General features: G+C 50.5%; 1 protein-coding gene and 1 long non-coding RNA gene across 3 annotated transcripts; one reads left to right on the forward strand and one right to left on the reverse strand.

The window, feature by feature from the left end:
• Window positions 1–403: 403 nt before the first annotated feature.
• Window positions 404–23643, reverse strand: KLHL12 (kelch like family member 12). Of its 2 annotated transcripts, none has more exons than XM_070384650.1 (12): window positions 23532–23643; window positions 21560–21793; window positions 18005–18158; window positions 16798–17015; window positions 12475–12624; window positions 11452–11566; window positions 4815–4921; window positions 3849–4044; window positions 3264–3422; window positions 2859–2957; window positions 2041–2227; window positions 404–1711 (listed from the first exon to the last, which is right to left on the reverse strand). In XM_070384650.1, exons 2-12 carry the CDS (start codon window positions 21752–21754, stop codon window positions 1585–1587), a joined length of 1707 nt encoding a protein of 568 aa, XP_070240751.1. In that variant the 5' UTR covers window positions 21755–21793; window positions 23532–23643; the 3' UTR covers window positions 404–1584. The 2 variants fall into 2 exon arrangements, with proteins under 2 accessions (XP_070240751.1, XP_070240752.1); XM_070384651.1 differs by lacking the exon at window positions 23532–23643 and adding an exon at window positions 23345–23472.
• A 49-nt stretch (window positions 23644–23692) lies between these two features.
• On the forward strand, window positions 23693–24391 carry LOC106701516 (uncharacterized). Its single transcript, XR_001351924.2, has 2 exons — window positions 23693–23850; window positions 23950–24391. It is a non-coding gene; the product is annotated as an uncharacterized lncRNA (long non-coding RNA).
• Window positions 24392–25668: the final 1277 nt, after the last annotated feature.

The following is a 25668-nucleotide window of genomic DNA, read 5'->3' on the forward strand; positions in this document are numbered from 1 at the left end:
GCTCTGGAAATATCAGGGTTTTTGCAGTTTTGCGAGCCTTCTGCATAGCTATTTGTGTCACGTGGCACAAAACCCAAGGAAATGGGAAAAGGACTGGGGCAACTAAAACCCTAAAATTCAAGCGGGTAAAAAACTACCCCAAGATTGCCTCCGCTTTGTTCCCTGTGGTTTCCAAGTCATGTCCAAGTGTGAGGGGAGGCCATGAATATGCCATTCAGATAACCTCGTGCTGATGAGTCTCCGGAGACCTCTGAGCTGTCTAACAGAGACACAGCAGAGTTAGTGGCAAACACACAAGGGAACGGGTCGAAGAGACAAGACCTACAGCAGGTCCCTATGCCTTGTCCCCCAAAATGTCTGGAAGATGGTGCTGGTTTGCCACAAACACAGGCATTTGAGACCATTGTTTTTTTTTTTTTTTTTAATATTTTCTTAAAAAAATACAAACAAAATGAACTTTAGGTCAATACAACTCAGGGAAAGAGGAAAAAAAGGAATTTCAGAACAAAGGGAAAGTGCATCCTTGTTTAGGTGACCATGTTGTCCCCACACTCCCAATTCTCCGAGCAGGAAGGTCACTGCACAGCACAGGGGAGCCTTGGAAGGAGTTCAGAAGGACAGGCGGACTGAAACTAGCAAATGGATTTCGGTTGTCATTGATTATTCCGTCCTGGGATGAGCAAGATCCAGGTTAAAGGGAGGGAAGGGGTGTTCTAATAAGAAAAGACAACATGTACAAAACACAGCAGTAAAAACGACTCCTTAGCACAAGTGTGCCCTCACAAGAACGAGGGGAGTCATCCGGTGGCTGCCATCCCCGCTCCTCCCCTCCCCCTAAACAGTACGGGCGGCAACAGCGGAGAAAGCAGTCCTTGATTCAGCAGAAAGCCTTCCTGGGATACAGGCGCGGCGGCAGGCAGGGCAATGGTGAAGTCACAGGAACTTCGGTCTGGGACACTTTTCCTGCACTGCTGCTCAGCTAACACGTGCTGGCTCTGCTGCTCTGTGTCTAGGGCCCCCTCAGCCTTCCACGTGTTGCAGGTTCCCTCACACCCCACCGCATCCAGCTCCCGTCCTGCACTGGACACCCAGTTCCCCAACTCCTGAGGCCCCCGAGGTTTTGACAGAGCTCTTTCCTCGTTTTCCTCCAGAGCTGAACTGTGTTGCCCCTGTTACCTGTAGACTAGGAAAGAGATTTATTCTTGGAAAAGCAAGAGAGTTGGTACCCTTCCAACCATTGAGGCTGGATACTGCCCACACCTTGGAGTTCATATTCACCTTAATTCTTCACAGCACACGAGGCACAACTTAAAGGTATATTCTCTGGAGCGCACAGTAAGTTAAAGGTGAGGAACAAGTGCCCCCGCGGCCAGGAAGAGAAGAGTCTGGCCGATCATACCCACGCAGGGTGCGGCCTCCGCCCTCGAGTCTGCGGCTCACCCTCCTCGGGGACACCCCCAACGCCAGGGCGTGTCAAATAATCTTAATCAGAGCCGCGGCACTGAGCCTGTAATCCCCTCCCCACACTGAGACAGACATTCTGGAAAGGACCCTTGGTTCTCTGCAAACTGTCTCTTCGCCCAGTCACTTCTCTCGGAGAACACACACGCCGGCGTCGCAGCGCTGAGTTCCCATGGAGGTCACGACCTCCCAGCTGTCGATGATGGGGTCGTAGCACTCAATGCTGCTCAGCAGGGAGTTCCCGTCGTAGCTGAGGGAGAAGGGCGAGCAGTGAGGGAGAAAGGCGCACCTCCACCGGCCCCGCCCACCGCCCCTCCCCGCAAAGCCCCGCCCACGCCCCCCCCCAGGCCTCGCCCACGACCTGTCTCAATAGGCTCCGCCCCGCCCTCTCCCCACAAGGTCCCACCCCACAAAGCCCTGGCCCACAGCCCCGCCCCACAAATGCCCCCGCCCAGGCCCCTCCCACATGGCCCCACATTAAGATTGCCATGGGGCCCCTCTCTCTGCGGAACCAAACCCTGTCTCCACCACACACGTGCATGAGATCACACGGCCCTGGATGCCAGATTTACCCCTCACCCTGCAATTGCATAAAGTCTCCCCCGAAGCACCGTGGCCCCGACGTAGCACCGCGGGGTGGTCATGCTCGTGACTGTTGTCCAGGAGTCGGTGCGAATGTTGTAGGCTTCCACAGATGAAAGGTGGGCTGTACCATCGAATCCCCCCACCACATAAATATGGTCATTCAGCAGGGCTACCCCTGCACCTGGGGAGGAAAGGGCACAGCAGATGAAGGCTGCTGAGCTGAGGATCTGAATCCTAGAAACAAAACCCTGACTGACGGCAGGGTGAGCCCCGGAGTGGCCGAGGGCCAGACAGCCTGGAGGATCTAGTCCAGCACAGCCACCCACCTGCAACCCTCTTTGCCTGGCCGTCATCTTGCTTTCACTAACTCGGAGCCCAACCCTTGTCATGAGAAAAGGAGTGAAAAAAGAGGAAAAGAGAGGAGAGGGGTTGTGATGGGTCTGGAGCATCTGGTACCCGGAGGCTGGGCTCTCTGTTCCTCTACCCCAGCCTGAGGGCTCAGGAAGACCCCCTTGACTCCTGCACGTGCACACTCCCTCAGGCAGCCCGTGTCACTGCACAGAGCTGGGCTGGAGGCTAGGATGCAGGGAGGGACTCAGGTGCAAAAAGATAAGGCAAGGAGGCTTTGCTCTCACACTAACCCAGTGAGAGTCTGGGCTGTGTCTCATGCCACTGTATTTAGGGGACACAGGCACTGAGGAGAATGGCCCTGACCCACGCTTCCTAGGTCGCCAGTAAGACAGGCCTGCAGCCCCCTGCCCAGGCAACGCCTGACAGCTCCGCCTCCTGCCCCGGGACCTGCCTGGTCTTACCAGAGCGCTTGGTGGCCATTGGTGTGACATTAGCCCAGTGTCCTGTATGGGGGTCATACTTCTCAACTGAGTTTAAGATATTCAAGCCGTCATATCCTCCTGAAAGACAGAACGGGAACCATTCCAGAAAGAATGGTCAGTCCTGATGTTCACTCCCGCCTGCCTTTCTCAAGGGCCTCACTGATGCTCTTAGTTCCAGCTCTCCCTCAAGGGCTCCAGAGAGAAATCTGACAGCACCGTCTTCTGCTCTCACGGAAAGGAGAATCCCAGTGAGTGAAAACTATATTGGGACAGACCAGGCTTTTAGGGGGAGGAAGTCTATGAGCCAATTCTGGTGAAAGGGACCCCACGCCGAGGCCGCTGCCCTCAGTCGCCCCGCCCCCGCCCTGCCCAGACCCCGCACACCTAGACAGTAGATGACCCCGCTGGCCACCACGAGGCCGGCACCTTCCCTGGCCGTCTGCATGTCGCCCAGCATGCTCCACTGGTCAATGTTCGGGTCATAGCGCTCCATACTGGTGTGGCGCCTGCTTCCATCAAAGCCCCCAGAGACATAGATCATATCTGCTCAGGATGAAGGAGTCACAGGCCGTTAGAGACTGAGAGGTTTCTAACGACTTCTCTACAAATCTCCCACAACTCTTCCAAATGCCTGGAGCCAAAAACAACTTTTTTTTTAAGGGATAAATCAATTAAGTCTTTCTTAAAGAGGACAGCACAGTTAAGACACAGAGTAAGAGAACAGAGTAAGATGGAATCTTCAGAAACACTCCCTAGATGGGAATTTGCAAAATTACCACTGGTGCCAGCTGCCTCTCAGCACGCCGGGACCTGAGTTACCAGCCCCAACGCCACCACTGAGACGCCTGGGAGTGTCTGAAAGCAGAAAGGCGTGACTGACCCCGCCAGCAGCCTCCGCACTTCACAGAGAGGTGTGAACCCCGACCCAGCCACCCCGAAATGCACACGTTGCCCTGTGCACCAGCCTACCTCCCAGGGTGGTGGCTCCAGCTAGGCCGCGCCGGACATTCATCGGCGCCACTGAATACCAGACCCCATCCTCGTCTGCCGTGTAGTCCAGACACTCCACGGAGCTGAGGCGGGAGCGGCCGTCGTAGCCGCCGATCACGTAGATCCGGTCGTGGAGGGACACCGAGGCCACGTACCGTCTCTTCCGGGTGATGCTCTAGGGTCGGGGGAGAAGAGGCGCCTTTGCCACTTCAGCCAGGCCGGTCTCAGGCCCCATCTTTGTGGTCCTTCCTGGGTTTCCCTCCGCACCTTGCTGCTTCACCTGCGGCCGTGAAGCCCTCTGAGCAGCGGTTTATCTGCTGCCTGCCCACTGGACGAAAGCCTCTTGCTCACTGATGCTCTTACCGATGAGTGCCTTCTGTACGTCTATCTCTAAGGCTTCCAGAGGATCTACCGTCCTTCCCTTATCCAGTATCCGATTCCTTCCCGCTCCATAAGCACTGCGCTAAAGACCAACATCCTTCCGTGAAGCAGGAAGAGACTAGTGCACTGCTCCCTAAGAGCAAGGACCCAACGACCTGGAAGGTCATGAGAAATGACCAAAAGACCCCCACGTCTCTGTTACTGCACTGAAGCAGAAACCCCGAAGGAGACACAGACCCTGGGTCCCACAGACACCAGCTCAGTCCAGGACAGTTGAGCACCGTGTTCAGGTTAACAGGGCAGGGGCAGGCACCCTGCGAACCACTCGGGCGGCCCGGGGAAGGCGTGGGAATGGCGGCGGGCCAGCCGAGTGTAACTGCACACAGGGCTGAAGGTACTCCTGAAGCTGAGTCAGTCAACAACCGACTACTGTAACTGCCTGTTGTCAGGATGCGCTGCTGTGACCAGGCCTCTCCACTCTGAGGACTGGGCTAGTTACCACCCGGAGTCAGGGACTGCGGACATTTAAGCTCCTTCCCTGGGCCTGGTTCCATCACAACTTACTGGCAAAAAGCTCCACTCCTGCGTCTTGGGGTCGTACTTCTCCACCACATCGATGGGAGACTGCTGGCTTCCGAAGCCGCCGACCACCAGAAGCACTTCGTTGGCTCCTGAGGACAAGCGAGGAGAGAGGCCGTTTTCCCGCGCTGCAGGCTGACTGCCCACAAGGACGGGGCAGTGCAGACAGCACTAGGGCGCCTTGCCCCGCGCGGCCAGGAGGAGCCGTCCAAGAGGGGAGGCCTCCACAGAGCTGCCCAGCAGCAAACTGCTGCTTCCTGAGAACCCGAATCTCTGCGACGTGAGTTTCCATTAAAGCCCAGAAGGCATGCTTGAACACGCCGTGCGTGCTCAGTCGCCTCGGGTTCTTCGTGACCCCGTGACTGCAGCCCGTGAGGCTCCTCTGTGCATGGGAGAAGCCTGAGCACACCCTACGCCTCATCAACCCATCTATACGGTTCCAGCTAGCCCACAACAGGCTTTAAGGGTAGGCTGGAGGAGCTCCCTGCCTCTCTCACCCTGTAAAATTCAAAACAGGAATTCTTTGTGATGGCAAAGAATGTTCTCCTAACCTTGGCTCCCAAAATTTGAGAGATGTGGCTTAGGAACCAAATAATAAATTTAAAAATCTTTTCCATGACCTTAATTTTTCCAAATTAGCCAACTCCATGACCACATGTCCTGTTAATTCATCAAAACTGCCAGGTAACCGACCATAAGGCTAGACTTTTAAAGGGAGTCTTTTTCTCTACTATCTTACCAAATGAGGCATTTTGATAGCTTCTGTGTCTTCCCCTTTCCCCTAGGGACTTCTCTGGATAATATTCCAATAATATTTCTTTTGAGAAAACTCCCTGTGTAGCTGCTCTACTGTAGAGAAGTTAGCTGGGGCATTTCAGGACATTCAGGACAGCATTTAGCTGACCTGGACTGGAAAGACCAAGCGGAGTACCTTTAAACTGACAGGAAACACAGACAAGCCCCCAGGGAAGTCACGGCTGCCACGACCGGCAGGGGAACGACACAAACCGCTCAGCAGGAAGCGTGCCACCATCGCCTGTGGAGAGCCTGTGCCACAAAACTGAAGCTCAATCTTAAATTTTATCAAGACTGATCAAGTCTAGTTTAACCACCAGTTTACAGGAGACATGGGGAACAGAAAACGTGTTAAATAAGACTGCTGGGATGTAGCCAATAAAATCTAGATCATGGGAAATTCAACAAATAAACTGCAAAGGAAAACCAAAGCAGGAGTGAAAAGCCTGTGGATTTTATAGAGACTAGAGAGAGCTATGAACCCAGTGCAACATGTGAGCCTTGTCTGGATCCTGACTGGAGCAGCTGAAGTGTTCAAAAACAAAGAAAAGTAAATTACGGGAAAACTGCAGAAATGTGAACGTGTACTTAAATCTGACGAAGGTACATAATCGGTTGTATATTTCATCTTTCAGAGACACACACAAAAGCATAATATAATATGGATGGAATTTTATCCTGTCTGGGATTTGCTTCAGAATACATAGGCTACAGGTCAGTAACTGTTGAAACTGGGTGACAGGTATGGGGGAATTCTTTGATTATTCTGCTTTTATATATGTTTTCTGTTTTCCTTAATAAGCCACACAAAAGCCACGGATTTTAACCTCCTCTTATGAGAGGGCACCTCTCTGTGTACTTGCCAAGTAAAGTAGGTAGGCCCTACTCCAAGGTGAGCAGTCACTTCCTTTTCGCAAACAAAGCATTTGAACACAGGGTCCTTTCGCAAGACACTGATTTTATGTTTAAGCTCCTCCAACTGGGGGGCCAGGGTTTTCCTTGGCAGTGCTTTCTCCCATTTACGCCCTTCTCCCCCCAGCAATTCTCTCCCTCTGACGTGCGCATGGGTGGGGAGGCCATGATGACCCCGGAGGGGCAGCTGAGCGAAAACACCCACAGCTGAGGGGTTTCCTATGCTTCACACAGCAAAGCAAACTCCACCACAGAGTAAAGCAAACTCCACCACACGGTAAAGCAAACTCCACTGAGTCAAGCTGTGATGTGCACACCCAGAGGACCAGCTGACTGGCAGGAAGGCTTTTGGTGCAGGCTCCGGCTGGCCCCGGCTCACAGAGGACAGGGTGAGCGTGGGGTCACTCGGCAGCTCAGGACTCTGAGCACCCGGGCGCCAAGACCACCGGCCCCCGAGCCTCTCTGCCCATTACCGTCCCTGAAAGAGCCTCCGTGCTGGAAGCCTGTCTGCCAAGTGAGTGAACTGATTCACTTCCCACTGCAGCTGGAGTTCATGTCAGTGCCAACAGAGCTTTTGATAAGGGTAAGAAGGCCAGTGTTTTAACACTGAAAACGTAATTTTAGGCAATACTGATGTCTGTTTAGCCTGTGTAGCTTTTTCTATCACAAAGATGATTTCCTTTTAAAAAGTTTAAAAAGCAAGAGCAGGTATGACTGTCGCCCTTACTTGCATATGACCCGCCCTTTGGTTAAAAAGATAAAAAAGTTTTACGTCTTGTGATTATAAAACATGTAATATATAAAGCACATTTTCACTGTTAAAAAGCTTGAAAATAAAAGCATTATGAAAAAACTTTATCTGTAATTCCACAAAGACCCCAAAACATAAGACTGTCTCCTTCCAGTTCTGTTTCTGAATGTCTACACAGCAGAAGTGGGACACATCACAGCACAGCCTGTTTCCATTTCATTTTCTCAAGATATTAACAAAAGCCTTTATGATTTAATATTTTAGGCATTTCAGGAGCTGCTAATTGGATTATAAATAATCACATAGAATCCTGTGGTAAACGTCCATGAATATGAGACATTTCCCCGTTTCTTTAACATGGAAATGAGAGCACTGCCTCGTGAAGAACGTGAACCTTAAAGAATCTTTTGATCTATAAGAGAGGTGAGACAAACTACATTCCCACCAACACTTAAAGGTGCCAATCCATTCTACTTTCTGTAGCACTGCATATTTTCTCTGATACTTCGATAGGCAAGAAATTGTATTTATTGTATTATTTATCACTAATAAGACTTTATTAGCAGTTAGGCTGAACTTCTCCCCTTATATTTAACAGACCTCCCTGGCTGTGAACCATACACTCAAGTCTCTAGTGTTTTTGTCTTATGTGCTTTTTTTTTAGTTCTTTACAAAGTACTTTAACCCTTTGCTGTGGCTGTAGTGAATTTATTTTCCTAGCTGACCATTACAATGTGGTACATGATTTTTATTTGGTCAGAAACACTGGCCTTTTCAATGCCTTCTGTTGCACTGTGCCTGGGAGTCTTCCTCCCTCAGAACGATTCCCAAGGGTCTCACTGTCTTTGGACCCTGAGCTGGGGCCACTACTCCTGCAGTCTGCCTGCTGTGAAGGAGAACTGGGCAAACGGCTGAGCAGAAGGAAGCCTGTTAGTTCTCTGCCAACCAACGGGGGCCTGTCAAGCTGGACTTCCACGTTTACGAGGAGGAAAACGTGTCTAAGACACATGACGAGAACTGTGTGTGCAGGCACACTGCTGACACCGAGGCCTCCCAGCAGTGCCTGGTCACCGCTGTTTTTGGGGGAACGCCCATGCCCTGGGGTGCGTTGCTGGAGGGAAGAGCAGACAGGCGGCAGGAACGCCAAGGACGCGTTCAGGACCTGCATTTCCACCTGCACAGGAAAGGAGCCAGTGACAAGGCAGGAGCTGCAATTTGCATTACATCTCTGGTGAGAGTAAGAGGTAAGGGTAGTAAGGAAAACAGAACCCCACGTGTAGGATGGGGCATGCTACGCTCACTCCTGTGCATTTCACTGCCCTGTGCTGTGTGCAGAAGGGCCATCGTCCTGGTAACTGGCTCAGCAGCCTCCCGAAGGGGCCGGCAGAGCACAGGACGGCTGGCACGGTTCATGCTAAGCTGGAAACACAGAGATGCTAAATTAAGAACCCAGCTGGGAATATTTTCATTATTTCCTTCCTAGGACTTCTGAAAAAAGGACCTCAGCACCATGCGGGCGTGCAGAATCACATTCTTACCCCTCCAGGGCAGGACAACAAGCAAGTTCTTTAAGCCACAGAGGTTTTCTGCTGCCTGTTCAAACAAGGTCAGGAACTGACCTCTAAACCACCTCTGGGCTGGTTCACACGGAGTGTCACTGTAGAGCCACTTAACGAGCAATTATGAACTGGCTGGGGCGCTTTTGGCTCTACAAAAAGGAAACATATCTTCTGTATTGGAAAGAACTCTAGTGACTGACTTAACTCCTCTGACGTGCAGCTGGTGGTAATCCAGAGGCGCTGAAGGACTTGTCCAGGTTCAGACAGTGAGTTACTAGAGTAAGTGACGGAGTTGGGAGCAGGAACCAAAGCAAGGAGAATGTCCTGTCTCCGAGCGCCAGGTTCCTGGCACCACCTCACTGGCTCAGCTGGTATTTAGAGAATACTTATTTGTTATTTTCTGTGTAACCACAAGCGTATGGTAATAACACAGAGGTACGGAAACAAAGCCTTAGTAGTTAATATCCCCCTGCGCTCTCACTTTATTAAGAGGTTAGTGCTTATCCTGTATACACACCCTTTTCTGTGCTCAGGTACACACACACCCGGAAGTCTTGCTGCTCCCTCTCCCCTACTCAGTGTACACAATTAAGTCTGTGAATCTGACTCAACGCCTTTTAAGTTTCCTGACGTCACACGGTACAGCCGTGCTAGAATTCAACCAGCCCCTCCCCTTCACTTGGCGTGCGGGTTGCACTCACTCTCTTTCTCCATATCAGCAATTTGCGGTAAACATGCTCATGTCTGTGTCTGCACTCTTACGTGCTTACGTCTATACTGTACACTGCTTCACAGGACACTCCCGAGGTGGGACACAGGCTGTGCACCTCGTCCAGACCTCCGGGTGAAGCACCTTTCGGGCGCCCAGCATTCCCTCTCACAGGGTGCTCTGGGCGCTGCCTGTTTGCTCCTGTGCCCCATTCTACAAGGTCACTGCTCCCCCCGTTCTACGAGGTCACTGCTCCCCCGTTCTACGAGGTCACTGCTCCCCCGTTCTACGAGGTCACTGCTCCCCCGTTCTACGAGGTCACTGCTCTTTTTCTTGTTGCCACGCAGGGTTCTTTTTATAGTAGAAATACTAACCTTTTGTCGTATGTATCGAGTGTATTTTCTCCCAGTCCACCAGTCCATTTCTTTGCCTTTTGCCATCAATTAAAAAAAACAAAAAAAACAAACCTGATGCAGTCAAGTAACCATGAAGGGCTCTAAGTTTTCCTATTTTAGTTAAAAGGGGACAGAGGGAAGGGAGGCTGCTGTCTCATGGATACAGAGCGTTAGTTCTGCAAGATGAAAACGGTTCTGGACGTGGGAGCTGTATGACGGTATTTAACACTGAAATGTATCCAAGATGGAAAGACGGTGAATTTTACGTTGTGTGTATTTATCAAAATAGAAAAAAAGGCCACCCAGAATACAGATATTTTCCTATAATTTCTTCTAATATTCTCATGATTTTTCACTCAGTCCTTCAATCTTTTTCAAAAATTTTCTTTTTATATTTTTTCCATGTATCTCATGCTGATTATAAATCTCTGTATACAACATGAGACACAAGCTACATTTTGTCATCTCCCAGGGATCAACAGAACGGCATCCCTTTAAAAACAAAACAACAAAAAGCAGCATCTCTGCGTGGTGGAATCACAGATGACTCGTTTACTTTTTTGCTTCTCTTTGTTTCTAAAATTTCTATAGACCTATTAATTCTGCCATTAGAATGAAATAAATCACTCTACTTATATCTATGAATGAAAGGCTTAATTATCAATTAACACCCAGCACGCATGAGGCCACAGTCAGATAAGAGTAAAAACAGGAAATAATAACAACAAAACACCACCTCATGTACACAGAGTAATTTATAAGCTGCCAAACGCTTAGGCTCCTGGGACAGCGAGCGGGAATCGAGGGCACACGTGAGCACAGACCGCACACCAGGTGGAGCACCAGGCATCTTCCACGCACGGTCTCATCTGGCCTCCTCGTTTCAGAGGCCGAGGCGTCAGCTCAGGCCAGTGGAGGCCAGCCAGCGGCTGCCGGGACCTGAGCCCAGGCCTGTCCACTGAGGTGACAGCCTCCGGAGGCGGCACGCACTCCCTTTCACAGCAACCTGCAAGGCTGGAGCTGTGAGGACCCTTGTTTCACAGATGCGGCGATGGACCCAGAGGGGTTAAGTTTCCTGCCAAAGTTCACACCCCCGGTGAGTGGTAATCGCGGGTGAGCACCGCCGTCTGGCTCGGCTCCAGGCCCTCACCCGCTGCACAGCACCGCCTCCGACCTCCCGGACCCCTGCCTCACCCACAAGGCTTCCTCCTCGCCTCCTCTCCACCCAGAGGAGGGAGGCGCAGGGCCGCAGATGGTTCACTGACTGCACAGCATCTGAGAGAGCTCTAACCCACAGGCCCCCAATACGCTGAAATACAGCTGGGACTTACACTGCCTAACACTTGACATTTGTAAAGTGCTTTCCCCCCGTATCTCCTCTTACCCTCCCAACAGCCACATGAACTAGAAGGGACGATGCCCTTGGTTTCTAGGAACTCAAGGTCAGGGTGGCAGAGGGCCTTGCTCCAGATGGCACAGCGAACACGAGACGCCAGCTTACCCAGCCGCGCCCGCGTCCGGGGCCCCTGCATCTGAGTGCGCAGCTCAGGTCTCAGGTGAAACTTCTTGGCTTCGTCAACGAGGTCCCTGCACTGCAAGCTGCAGCGGATGAAAGGCTGCAACAGCGGGAGGAGAGTGAGCGCGGGGGCCTCAGCAGGGCTGCCGGCAGGGCTGAGGCCGTGGGCTTCCGGAAATGAGTTTAAAAAGGTTTGTTTTGAATAGACGTCACATGGTTCAAAGGTAGGTGAGGGTACGTGAATGGACCATAGGAAGAAGTTACACAAACGAGACCGAGTTTGAGAGATGACACTAAGCAGCTGGCAAGCCCCCTGATGCCAACGACTGGAGAGGCGTGTCTGTGATGAACTTTCAGAGACGGGCTGGGCCAGCCTCACCCACGCTTTACAGATTGGTGGTCTCCAGGGTGGTCCCGGTGGCTCCTGGAGAAAGTCAGGAAACGCCCCACAGGGAACTGAGGCTGAAGAAATGCTTGTAAACAAACACGACAGGAGCCAAGCTGATGTGAAACATCACACTGCTTTCAAGCTGACCTTTCCAGAGTCAAAAATAGAGAGACTTGACAAGGGAAGTGTCTTTTCCAAAGCAATTTGAAACAAATTTTTTTTTGCTCTTTTTTGCCTTGCATTTTTTAAAATTTATTTTTAATTGAAAGATAACTGCTTTACATGAATCAGTCATAGGTTTACCTATGTCCCCTCTCATGGAACAAATTTTTTTTGGAATAATTTTTTAAATGGAGAAAGGGACAAAACTTATCATCCAGTACTGCTATGCAAAATAATGAGGGGCTTGCAAAACAAAAAGACAACAAAGAGCAAAATTAAATGAAGCCACAGATTCTCGTTTCTGCTGGGAGCCCGACTTGCCCGGTGACCGCCTGCAGACCCTGCACTGTGCACGTCCCGGGCAGACCGGGACAGGCTCCGGGGGTGCTTTGCCTCTAGGGGAACCAGTTCTGGGTGCAGGACGTGAAGCTGCAGAGACGCCCGTCCTGGCGACTCACCTCAGTGTCTATGACGTCTGTGATGTAGCGGGGGGTCAGCAGGGGCATCCGGACATACTGCAGCAGGTCCGGCAAGGACCCCTCCCGCTCCTTCTTGGCGTGCTTCACCCAGCTGATCACAGCCTCGAAGACCGGCTCTTCAGAATCCACCTGCAGGCGCGGGACACGTTGTGGGGGAGCTCTGGAGCCATCTTCCGTTCCCCTCCCCCCAGTCACTCCCATCTCCCAGAAAGAGCCAGGCTCTTGGGGAAACAATCGTTTCAGACACAACTTGCTAAGATCATGAGAAGAGTTATAGTCAGATTGGGTGAAAAACATCTAAGAGAGAGGGTACTTAATAGACCATCAGTCACAAATCAGCTTTTAATTCAGAATTTTCTCCATTCCTAAATTTTTTCCGGTCATTTCTGAAACTTTAGTAGGCAAAAGGGGAAGCTGCTGCTCTATTCAAAGCTGGCTCTCAGGACACATTTATTCACAGTGCTGTTTAAGGACGTCCAGCCTTGCTCCCCAACTCCTCAGCCAGGCCTGCGAGCAGGAACTTCCCTTCAAACAACGCAAGGAACGCGGAGTCTGCAAAGCATCATCAATGAGCACCTAAGCGACCACGCTGCACAGTGCCGTGCGATCTGAGACGATACATAGAATTAATCTTTTGGGGGACTGAGGTCTGAGCTACATGTGACAGGCGGGATATGAAACCTTGTCCCTGGACGAGCACTCGGTACAGTGAGCACCGGGACTCACAAGACCGACACCCGAGGACCAGGCCCCGAAGTCTGCCTGTCCTGAGGTCCTCTCAGAGTGTGACAGCGCCCAGAGAGAGGAGCCTTTCTGGGGACTTCTCCCAAGAACTGAAAGGACAGAAAATGCTTCCGAACGTTCATTCATTTGATGGATTTACCTAACACCTACTAAGTGCCAGGAACTGTTCTGGAGGGACAAATCAGACATGAACCTTCCTCTTAAAGTGGGGAGATAACTTAAGTCAGAAAAACAAACAATCCCACTTTGTTATTATGTATCAAACGGGAAAAGTCCAGGGGCTGGAGACAGACTGACTTGACAGACTGACTTTACGCAGACTGGCGGGACAGGGAAGGCCTTCCTGTAGGAGCCGTAGGTTTCCACCTGGCGGAGGGGCAGCAGTTAGCCTTGGTAGATAGGAAACACCTGCAGAAGCCCTACAACCACACTGTCCAAAACCGCAGGCACGAGCCCCGTGTGCTCTGGCGTCTACATCAATTCACGCGGAGCTAAAACGAAACATCCCGCTTTAGGAATCCCTGGCAGTCCAGTGGTTGGGACGGCGCTTCAGCTGCAGGGAGCTGGTTCGATCCCTGGTCTGGGAACTGGGATCCTGCAAGCCACGCGGTGCAGCTAGGGAAAACAAACTCAGCTTCTCAGTCCCACGGGCCACACTTTACAAGTGCTCAAGGCCGCCAGTGCTTGGGGTCAGTGAACTGGCCAGCACGGACACAGGGCCTTCCGATTTTCACAGAACGTTCTACTGGACAGCCTGGGAAACGACAGAGCCTGGTGTGGCGGGATGAGCGAGGGAGGCGACGGAAAAGGTCAAGCTGGAGAAGCAAAGACTGGATTTTTCTCCAAACCGTGAAAAGGCGTCTAGCAGGTAAGTGACGGGACCACACTGATGTTTCGTAAAGTTACTCTGACGACCACGGAGGATGGTTGAGAAGGGCTGCGTGCTGGGAGCCCAGACGGGGCTACCCTGGGCCGAACAGGCAGAAGGCGGCGAGGCGGAGACAATGGCAGAGCTGACAGGCTTCGCACACTGAGCGTACAGGGGCTCAGGCGAGCCCAGGCTGCCGAGGGACCAGGCGCAGGGGAGGGTGCAGAAGAGTGGCTGTGAGTTTTTAAATGAACTTCGGCTTTGGCAAGGATGACGGGCTCAGAGTTCTGAACAGCTGAGTGCTGGACTCTGACACGTTCTAGGTTTCAATGAAATACATCCACTGAAAATGGGGTTTTTCCATCATAAGCAGAGATCCTTGACCTTAGTAAAGACGGAGTAAACAAGCATTGCAGAGAAACAGCTAAACCGAGAGATCCCCCAACATTAATGCTTCACTACAGAGAAAATTTCTCTGCAATAAGTTTTCACAGAGAATTCTTTTATGACATTAGAACAGCCCTACGTACTGAGTACAACTATTTTCGGCATTTTATGGGAGAGGAATCTGAAGATGAGTGGTTAGGAACACTTGCCCCACAGCCACTCCAGAGCGACTCTGAAGCCCGTGCTGCTTTACGCACGTGACACCCGCCCCGCTGCCTCAGGTGCTATTGTTTTACGTGGCGCAGAGGCGGCGTTAGTTAGCAACACGGTCAGACATCTGGCCTGTGCTTCTGGCTGGCACATGAAAGAGAAAAAAATGTCATTTGCTGAAAAAAGCAAAGGCCATTCTTGCCAGATACTTGAGGAAGATGGTACAGAAGAGTTAGTCCTGGCTTCTGAAGAGGCTAGCTCCCTGCCCTCCCCGCTCCAGCCAGCTTTATTCACAGTCTCCACTGCTCTCGAACGAAGGCTCCCTGATCCGGTCACGCAGAAACAAACTAGGGGCAGCCAGCTCCCTGCCCCGTGGTCGCCAGAACGGTCGGGAGGCGAGGGCGGCCGAGTCCTGCCCCTTGAGCCATGTGTGGGTGATGACTCATCTCGGAAACTGGAGATGGTTCTGGGAATTAATAACACTTTAAAATGCCAAGAATGGTACCGTGAGAATGGAAACCCCAGGGTACAAGGCTTTTGGTCCATCTTGTCCATAACCGGATCCCCAGCCCAGAACTGCTCTGGGCACACAGGAAGAACTCAATAAATACTTGATAAATGAGCCAGGAGTTGGTTACTTTGTGATTGTTCACAGTGAAGCTTACGTCTGCGGGGCCCCTTCTACCACCAGTCTGGCGTCCCGTGCGAGGACCCAGCTCCCCCGAGCCCCACAGGTGAGCACAGGCGAGAACAGGTCACAGACACTCGGCCCCAAAGCCCTTGCAGGAGCAGCGTCCTAGGCAGACGTGAAGCACACGTGAACCGGGTCAGAAACAAGGGTGTGGACGTGCCCCAGTCAAGCTCCCTCAGAAAAGTCACCTGGCAGAGGCACCAACACAAAGCTGGGTGAACGCTGACAGGAGATATACTGAAGACTTGCTGTTACATGAAAATCCTAGTTTTAACAAAGTAAATCAGCTTACTGAATATGCGTACTAAATATATTACAGACTTTCTTTAAGTAACAAATTCCTTTTCTAGCATTTAGAGGATCAAACTTTCCTTCCAATATATTAATACCTCTTGTTTATACTGAGGTGCCATGAACTTCTGGGATCCAGTCATCTACAGTCATTTTTCATTGTTATCTGAGGACAGTGAGAGAGAGAGAGAGGAAGTCTCAGCTTCCCTAGAGGATCCTCCCTGAGGATCGCCGTCTCCTCAGCGGGGGAAGCAAAGCCCCCGGAAGGACTCCTCCCCGAGAACGAGGCTCTGCCGGGTGCTTCCAGAAGCTAACAGAAGAGCTGGGCCGCCAAGGTGGCTGCCGGCCTCAGCAACACGATGGCCCTGCTGCGCACACTCGGGGTGCCGTCTAGGCACACACCCACACCAGCCCCCAAGCTCCCCGCTGCGGGGTGGCGTCCCTGGACACGGGGCGCAGGCTGGCGGGACGCCACCGCCGCCCAACTCGGCCAGCAGAGCCCGCCACGCCCAGAGGTGCAGACCACTGCGTCCTGCTTGCGGTCTCCAGCCTTCTGTTCGGTCCTCCTGATCCACCTCCTCTACCATCTCATCTAGACCCAGAAGCTTCCTCTTCTTTCTTCTTCCTTACTCTGAACAGGCTCGTGATTCTCCCGACACTCCGTCAGCACTTGCATCTTTTCGTTTGTCTCCACTACAACACTGTGAATCCCCTGAAAACAAGACTGTGCCTTGCTCTCTCTCAGCTCCCCAGCACCCAGGGCGTGAGTGCTGCACGGGAGACATTCTCAGTGCATGTTTCAAAACAAGTTGAAGGGGTAACAAGAGACGTATCCTAAAAAAATCTACTTAACTTCCCATTTCTGCTTATTCCATACTGTTTAATAGTGACTCTTAACCACTGGGACCACAGATTTCATTGAGGAAGAAGTGAACTCCCTCCCATAAACATGCAAATACATTTGGCATATAACTTCAGGGACACGTGCTCAAACCTTAGCACTAATGTGGACACCTGACCAAAAGCCCTGCTATAGAAGCATAGTAGCTCCATCTTGCCTTTTGGTCTTTGGCCCAGTCCTGAAGAGAGCGGATGCCAAGCAGGTAGGTACCTGAATCTCATCGCACTTGATGAGCTTTTCCACCTCTCCTTGGCTGAGAAGAATGAACTCTTCATGCTGCACCACTTCAGGAAAATGCTTCTGGCTAAAAACCTCAGCTGCTTGCATCAGGTCAACACAGTTGTGAGTCTCAGCAAAGTCCCGGATGCCCAGGCAGTTGGAAGGGTCCAGCTGGCTTTCCAAGAACTCACAGCAGGCTTGCTTCACGCCTAGACAGACACAGACAGGGGTCCTGAGGACACTTGGTGGGGGACAGGCCTCAGTCCCTGGGTCACAACCTCTCCGAGTGGGATCAGAGGGACCCTGGCTCAATGCCTAAGAATCAGTTTAGAAATGTCATTCTTTGGGAATGCAAATCCTGTTTCTGTCTTACGTGCTCTGCAGCCTTCAGCAAGGCCTTTATAAATGTGTGCTGCAGCCTTAAAGCAAGTGCAGCAGAAGGAACTGTGTTTATGGACACCGCCACAGTTATAGACACGCCTGTAAAACTCCTGGGCGCCATGCTACAGAACCAACTGTCACTGAGCACAACGCACCTAATCCCTCCTCCACACAAGGACTTACTGAAAGACGCCAAAGAAGGACAGACAGGAGGGGCTGGTAACACTCTCCCATTTCTCTAACTGAAAAGCTCCGAGTGTAGCATTCATTCAGAGCTGGGCACTAATGCAAAGGCCTCGCACTCCTTCGGTCACGTTCTAAAGGCTAAAGCTAACAGAAGCGGATCTGGAGGTCAGTGCAGGTCGGCACCTGAAGGGGCACCATCGCCAGTGCTGTGAAAACCTTCCACTTTCACTTCTGTGGGTCAACTTCAATGTTTAATAGATCATTTTTATGGTTCAGAAGGTTAAAGGGCCCCTGTGAGTGGTCCCCCAGCCACCTCACCCACCCGGGCACCTGCTGTAGCACCCCTCCATGGAGGCCATGACTTGTAACTGTGTCTCATGCCCCCCACAGGACGGCTGTGCACACAGACGGAAGGAAAGGCCTCTACTAGCCCCTCCTGCATGTTTTTACAAACAGAAAGCATGTGCTCTCTTTACTAAAGAGCCAGAGACGAACACCTGGAGGCTCCTCTACACTGCGACAAAACCTCAGCTTCTCAGCCATGGGCATTAGCCCCGAGGCCCATGGTGCCCCCACTCCCACGACCTGGAACGCCGCGGGCCGCTGTGGGCACACGCCTCCACAGCCATACCTTTCAGCTGGAGCAGGCAGGCTGCGGGCAGCAGCTCCTGGACATTCTCCACAGTCACGTGCACGGTCTCCGTGTACACAAAGTCCAGCAGGATTTCCATGGTCGAGGCGGTTAAACCCTGAATATCTACATACGGTTTCCCCTTCTCTGAGAGCTGAAAGTGAAAAGGGCATGCGATCATGGCGGTTGCAATTACACGAGGTTAAGGCAGAGGCTCGCATCCGAGCACATGAAGGGATCTAACAATATTAACTGCATACACGTCTTTAACAAAAAAAGGGCGTCTATTTTGATTTGTGCAAAGGAAATACAGCATATATTTGCAGCCTTTCAAATGGGGGAGCTATGTGCAACCCAAGAGCACACAGAGGTGACACCTTCTGAGAATATCAATTTTACTTGTGAATAATTTAATATGCTGCTCTCGTATTAAAACAAACGCAGACATGGAATACAACCAAAAGTTCCATGAGCATGCCACTAGCGTCCATGGGCTTTTCAGATGAAACATGAACTTCGCTGAGTTCCGGCTGCAGACCCTCCAGAATGAGCCAGCACCGCCCACCTGCCCTGAGACTGCACGCTGGCCACCTTGAGGGCGTTCCACTGTAGCACTGAAGACAGCTGGATTGTTTGATACTTCCTCCAATACTGGGTTGATTCTCTCTGGGGATTACTGAATTACTGGTAGTACATTCAGTCTAGACTATATCCTTGGGGCTATGAGTATAGTTGAGGCCAAATAAGCATAGAAAATGGTTTGTCTACGGTGGAAATCTTCAGCTTTACAGGACAGTAACTATCTGAAAACTGGTTACCTTATGAAAGTTTTACTAGATCTTAGTTTAGGAATTTCAACTACTTACAAAACTCCAGTGCACGTCCATTATAAACTAAACATCTTTATCAACTCTGATTCCTTCTCAGTCCAGAGTAATAATCAAAAAGCATTCTCTAACAAAGCCAAGAATAAAATAAATCCCCCAAACCAAAAAATGTCACCAATACATTATTTTGGAAAAACATTTACTAACTGTAAGTATTTACGAACAGAAATATATAAGCACGTTCACGTTAGGAGTTTCTTAGTCAGTAACCTGTGTCCCATTAGCCAAATGGTTTAAATAGGAAAATGAGTTTACTATCTAAGAACTTGCAGCAACTGCAGTATTTCACATTAATACTCGCTTTACAATTTTGCAGAGTGCCTCTCACTTATTATTTCGTCTGATGGTCACAGCAGCCTGGTAAGGCTATTAGGTCTGATGTCACGGCCATTTAACACACAAAGGGTCTGAGCTTCAGAGATACAGCACGACTTAACCTAGGTCTTCACTATTAATAACAAGCGACAGATTGAAGCCAGGCCTCCTGCCTCACCCTGTGCTATTTCAGTGGCACCGCATTTATGGAGAAATTTAGAGCTGGAAGAGAATGAAGACACCACCAAGTTTAATCATTCTGTTCTACAGACAACCTAGTGAGGTTAGATGGTCGTTAGGGTTCACACAGAATTTCTAAGAGAACCGAACCTAAAATCCAGGTCTCTGGACCCTTCTGTTTAAATCATTTAGTGTTAAAAACAAATTCAAGGGTATAGAGACCAGTCTGGAGATTCTTAAAAGACTAGAAATAAGAGTCCCACATGATTCAGAAACACTGCTCCTGAGCATATTTCCAGAAAAGACGAAACCTTTAATTTGAAAACACACATGCACTCCAGTGTTCACAGCAGCACTGCTTAGAATAGCCAAGACAGGAAGCAGCCTAAATGCCCATCAGCGGGTGAGTGAAGAAGACGCGGTATATGTGTGGGGGACACACACAAGGGGAACATTACTCAGTCATAAAGAGTCATAAAAATAATGCCATCTGCAGCAACATGGAAGGACCTAGAGGTTACCACACTTAATACTAAGTTAGGTAAGTCAGACAGAGTGAGACAGATGAGGGACAAAGTGAAATTAAGAGGAACGAAATTCCAATTCCACAATAAATGAGTCCCAGGGATGAAACGCACAGGGTGGGGAGTCAGTCGGTAATACTGAAATAACTCTGAAGAGCGACAGACGGTAACTAGACTTGTGATCATCTTATGTTGTATCGGATTACCACGCTGTGACCTCAAACGAAGTACTGCAGGTCAATTACACTTCAGTTGAGAAAGACGCGAACCATTCACCATTCTCTTGCCTGATGTCAGTTTTTAAAGGAAGACTACAAAATCCTGGTGAGAAAAAAATGAAAAGGGAGTTCTTTTTCAGATGTGCAGAGAAAGAGTGAAGCCAGGACGCACACCGTGTGACGAGTCCTCCGTGTTTCCTGCTGGCAGCCGGGTGACACTGTCCTGGCCCAGTTGAACACCAGCGCTCTGGTGCTCACCGGCAGACACTGTGGGGGGCAGTACAGGACCGCATCTGCAAGGGCACCTCACACACGGTCCACTGGGGCAAATGTCAGGCTTCCACATTCTCCCTGCCAGCCACGGGCTGAGCACCGGCTCAGCATCACATACGACTCTGGCTTTATGATGCAAACATCAAAGTTAGAATCAACTTAAGTTTCTGGAGAAGGGAATGGCAAACCAAGTTAACTTAGGATTAAATCCTCTCTACCACTCACAAGCTGTAAGGCATTTCGTACCTGAGACCTTACTTCCTAACGTGTAGAGTGAGATGGTAGCAGCCGCCCCTGGGGTGAGTGGGACAGGCAATCGTCTAACACAGCATCTGGCCCCAGCCGGCGACTGTCGTCATCACGACATGATCACCATGACGAGGTATGTCAGGCTTACGTACAAGTACTGGTAGATGACATAATCGAGACAATTTATTTAAAATAAAAAATCAGACTTGCAGTCCTGGAAGCTGAGAGCGCTGTCCTCTGCTAGCTCTCCGCATCCCTCGTGGCTCAGCAGCTCCTCCACATGCTGGGTGTCTTGCCAGGCAACCACTGCGGCAGCCTGTTTCCTAACACTGTGCGAGCACCACCTTTTTTCTTGCCAGGCCAGCCTGTCCCTAATTCCCTGGTTAAGGGCTTGTGCTCCCAAGTTGGCATCTTTCTGGCGATGTTTCGTGTGCCCACACAGCCAGGCACCAGTCCTCTGCCACCCACCTGTGGCTGCACTAACGCTCCCCTGGGAGAAGGAAGAAGACTGCTCTTCCTCTTTGCTTCCCTCCTCCCTCTTCCCCTGTACTCTTTAAAATGTTAAACTTTAGAAGAAAGAAAATAGGAAAACGAATAAAACACTGGTAAGGAAAACCCAGTAGCTGACACCTGTGTTTGCTACACGTTGGACGTTGCTCTAAGCACGTCACGTGTAAGTTTCTCAGGTAATTGTCACAATAACCACGAGAATGTGTCCTACTGCTATTCCTCATTCTGAAATGAGAAAACTAACGTGCAAATGGCAGATGGTATCCACAGTCTGCCGCTGAACACCAGACTACAGAGATTCACAATTATATAGAACTTCCACTGTCTCATCAGTGAAATGAGATGCCTACAAGGTGAGGTGTGTGGGCTCCACTTGTGAGGAGATGGTTCGCCACGTACCTCACTGGTGAACATGGCGCAGAAGTAATCACTGCAGGCAGCCAGCACGATCCGGTGGGCGGGAAAGTCCTTCTGCTCCACTCTCAGCGTCACATCACAGAGGGTGTTGCTCTTCCTGAGGGAGTTCATGGAGTTGAGGATGGATTTAGCATGAGTATTTGTCATTATGTCTTTGGGAGCCATAATGCCTCTCATCAAGCAATATGGAGAGAGAATGAAAAGAATCCTTGGATTCTGTAAGTACAAGAAACAAAACCAATGAGCATATATGAAAGCCTGGGGACACTAAACATATTCAGTTAGCTTTACAAATGAAGGCGGCGCCATCAGACTCAAACATCCACAAGCAGAGCACACTCCCTTCCTGGCATTACCAACACAAGCCAGCCACTAATCCCCCTGAGCAAATCTCATCTCTCCTCCCTCTGAATTCCCCTTGTCATGGAGTGTCCAACCCACCTGACAGGATTGTCAACTCTCTGCTGTAAGTAGAAAGAAACTACTCCTTTCTCACCTATCTTCACAAGGCTGCTCTCTCTCATGGTAAAAATCAGAAGATACAATTTCTTAAAGGCGTGATGTCACTATTTTTAATACCTAAAGGAAATTAAGTAGCTGAATATTTATAGAGGGTGGGGACCCAGTTTTATATATGTATTTTCTCTCCTAGCAAGTGTATAATAAATGTTCATTAACAGAATGCAAGAAAGGAACTGTGCCTTCAACGTAGAGCAAAAGGCCAGTATCAGTGACAATAAACTTTTTCTAAAGAAACACCCAATTATTTATGATGACTTCCAACTATATTTGGATTTCTTCTTAAAATGAAACTTCAAACGAGGACCCAATGCATGCCTGCATGCTAAGTCACTCCAGTCATGTCCGACACTTTGTGACCTTATGGACTGTAGTCCACCATGATCCTCTGTCCATGGGGATTCTCCAGGCAAGAATACTGGAGTGGGATGCCATTATCCCTCTCCAGAGGATCCAACACCTACACTGAATAATGGAGACCATGCAAGCTTAAGCTACTGAAGTTCTACAGAAAGGTCTCCCTACTCTAATTATTAGAGTAATATTCATTCATCAATATTAACAAATTAATATTTGTAGTAATTCTATACTACGAGAGAATTACTGGGATAGAAAACCTATCAAAACTCTACTACTAATTTTATGGCCACAGCCAGTCACTTGTAAAGTTCACTTGTACGCATAAATTAAATGAACTCAACAACAGGCTACACGTTAAAAAATTAATAGAAGTAATTTCTTGATTTTTGACAAGCTTCAGTTATTATTATTTTATTTTTGTTTATTTGCTTCAAGGACAATTTCTGGGAAATGAAATTGGAAGGTTACTAAGAGTCTGTCGTATGTGGAATCTGTAAGGATCCAAGAAAATTAAATCAAACTATGCTTTTCAAAAATCCACAACTCACAACCATAGTTTTATACGAAAAGGGAAAACGAGACCCTAAATTCTCATCTACTCCTGTTTCTAGGTAGCATACTATTCTTTAAGCGCTCCAATCACTCTACAGGATCCATTTTACAGAAAAAGAGGTGGCTCATGCAGGCATAAGATGATCTCCAGAAAGACTTTCCTTCCGTCAACTTCGTTTCAACTCTGGAGACTGAGAAAGGCCCGCACGGACGCCGCTATACGGTGAGGACCTTGGGGCGGCGGGTCGGAGCCGGCTCTGCCTGTCAGACAGACACGGCCCCAGCGTGCGGCTGCCCCCTCCCGGGGTCCCCGGCCGCGCTCCCCCCCCAGGGCACCTGGTCCGGGGCCCCCTCGAGCTCCCCGCTGGAGGGGCCGCCTCCCGGCGGGCGACAACAGCAGCGGCGCCCCGCTCCCCGACAGCCTGCAGACGGAGGTCGCGGCGCTCGACGCCTGGAGGCCCCCGCCCGCCCTGAGGGGACGACGGCGGGTGAGGGCGCCGGATGCCGCCCCCGGGCCACTCACCTGTGCTCCGGCCCGCCGAGCGGGCGCGGGGCGAGCGGACGGCCGGGGAGGTGCCCAAGCGCCGCCGCCCGGACCCGGAGGCTCCGGCGCCGCGCCCGCGGCCGCGCGCCGTGATGACGTCACGTCTGCGCGCGTCACGTGCGGTACCGCTGTCACGTGACCTCGGGCGCTGCTGGCGGGCCTGGGTGGAGCGGGTGGACGCCGCGCGCAGGGGGCGCGGGCCCCGGCACGTGTGCGGACCGCGGCAAAGACTCCCTGAGACCACAGACCCTGGGGCCTCAAGGCGCGGCGACCCGAGAGGAGTGCGGAGGTTTCCAAGGTAGGGAGCTGGCCGCAGGGCGCGTTTCACCTGACGCGTTCAGGCGCCCTCTCACGTCGAGAAAACCCACCGAGCCGCCCCGTTTCCTCCCGTCCATAGTCCGCAGTGGCCTTTTCGGGCCGACCATCGCTGTGATGAGAATCCCGAAGCCCCGCGACCACGGACCTCGGCGTTCTCTGCGTCACAGTTGGGCCTGTGGCCACCGCCGCGCGATTCTCTGTTGCTTGCCCTCCGAGACAGTTACGTGGAAGGGGCCCTGGAAGCGGGACTCCGCCAGGGAGACTGCGAAGGACCTTAGACGTCCCGGGGGTCCTCAGGCCCCTGGCCGCTTCTGCTGCCTTTCACAGCTGCTGGGTGCTGAGCGTTCTGTTAGAAATTTTGCTTCTGATTGGTTTTGGCGCACTTATCTCAGCGCCTGCGAAGGGAATGAGGCCCCTTGATACTGTGCCTGTGAAGGTTTAAACCAGCTGTGCTTGAGTGTACCGTTTTCCTCTGTGGCGCCTTTGATTCTTCAGGGATAATAAAACTATGGCCAAACGGGTAGCAGTCTAATAGTCTAATTTTGTGTAGTGTTTCCATGTCTCATGTAGTATCTCTGATCTAAAATTCTCTTGATATCCATATTTCTGAGCGCAGGATTGATAACAGGTTTTATTGGGGGCATTTTGTAAAAGTTCACCTGAATGATGAATGCAGATATCCTTTAACAGCGATTTTTGGGGTATATCTACCCTTTGTATATTCTCACACACATGAAAAAGGATGTGTGTTCAAGGTGGTTTGTGGATTGGATTGGGGACTGTTTCAGTGACGTGTGGTGCATCCATACAATTCAATACCACAAAGTTGTGAACAGTGTACACTTTGCCATTAGTTGTGTAGAAGGGTTGGGAAAGATATATTTGCCAGTATATGTATAAAAATTGCAGTTGGAAAGATACGAAGTACAGTAGCAACAGAAATTTCTTTGGAGAGAGGAACTGGTTGTCTGGGAGACAGGGTGGGAGAGATTTTCTCCTTTACATATTTATGTGCCTTTTAAATTTTAGTCGTGTGGACTTAATGTATGTATAATTTAAAAATAATCCCTTGTCTTCTGGGTGCAGAATAGTATCTAGATGCTTTAATGATATTGCCTAATTCCTGGCTGCAAAACTAAGAGTTTTTCCAAGTATGAGAAGGAACTGAATAAAAGAGGCTTTGGTTTAGAAAAAGTCCTCTCCTTTTCCAGAGAAGTAAAAGATGGAGAAACTGCCAGCAAGAAAGCCAACACACCAAGGGGACTAGTCAGGCTTCTCCTGTTTTCTTCGAGGGTACAGCCCTAACATGTTTTGAGTCAAGTCACAGGGACACCATCCTCATGTGAGAATATTTCTAAACTTTGGATATCTGATTTGGTACCCTGCAGCCCAAACTGATTCTGAGTTCTTAGATCCATTGCTGGAGGGCTGTGTCTGGATGAGGTGAGTGGATCAGTCGGGTTCCACACATTGCCCTGCCCTTGTGTTTGGACTCCTGGGATGACTCTGGGTGTTGACAGCTACTGAAGGGTTTCAGTAAGGGAAACATGGATGTGTTGTGGAGCTCTACTACATCAAGTACATCGAATGTGGTCAAATCTTGAAACCAGTTAGGCAGAGTGCACTGCATTTTTGTGCCATCAGAGCATGGCAGACAGGATAATGTGCCTCATAATTGTGAAATGTAATCACAGCAGGGCCCCAGCTGCTGCTTTGAAATTCATCGTGAGTTTGCTCCCAGCCCTAGCTCATGCCCCCAAGGGCTGGTTCCTGGTCCTGACTGAAGATAAGGCAGACA

The sequence above is a fragment of the Bos mutus genome, chromosome 16 (assembly GCF_027580195.1).
Source record: "Bos mutus isolate GX-2022 chromosome 16, NWIPB_WYAK_1.1, whole genome shotgun sequence".
NCBI lineage: Eukaryota > Metazoa > Chordata > Mammalia > Artiodactyla > Bovidae > Bos > Bos mutus.

Bases quoted from the DNA above. Each gene is read 5' to 3' on its own strand.
- KLHL12 (XM_070384650.1), bottom strand. From the start codon at position 21,754: ATGAGAGGCATTATGGCTCCCAAAGACATAATGACAAATACTCATGCT. The intron at 3,423-3,848 runs GTAGGCTGGTGC...CATCCTGAGCAG, and splicing joins TGGAGCCACCACCCTGGGAG to ATATGATCTATGTCTCTGGG. The intron at 1,712-2,040 runs GTGAGGGGTAAA...CTTCTCCCTCAG, and splicing joins AGACTTTATGCAATTGCAGG to CTACGACGGGAACTCCCTGC.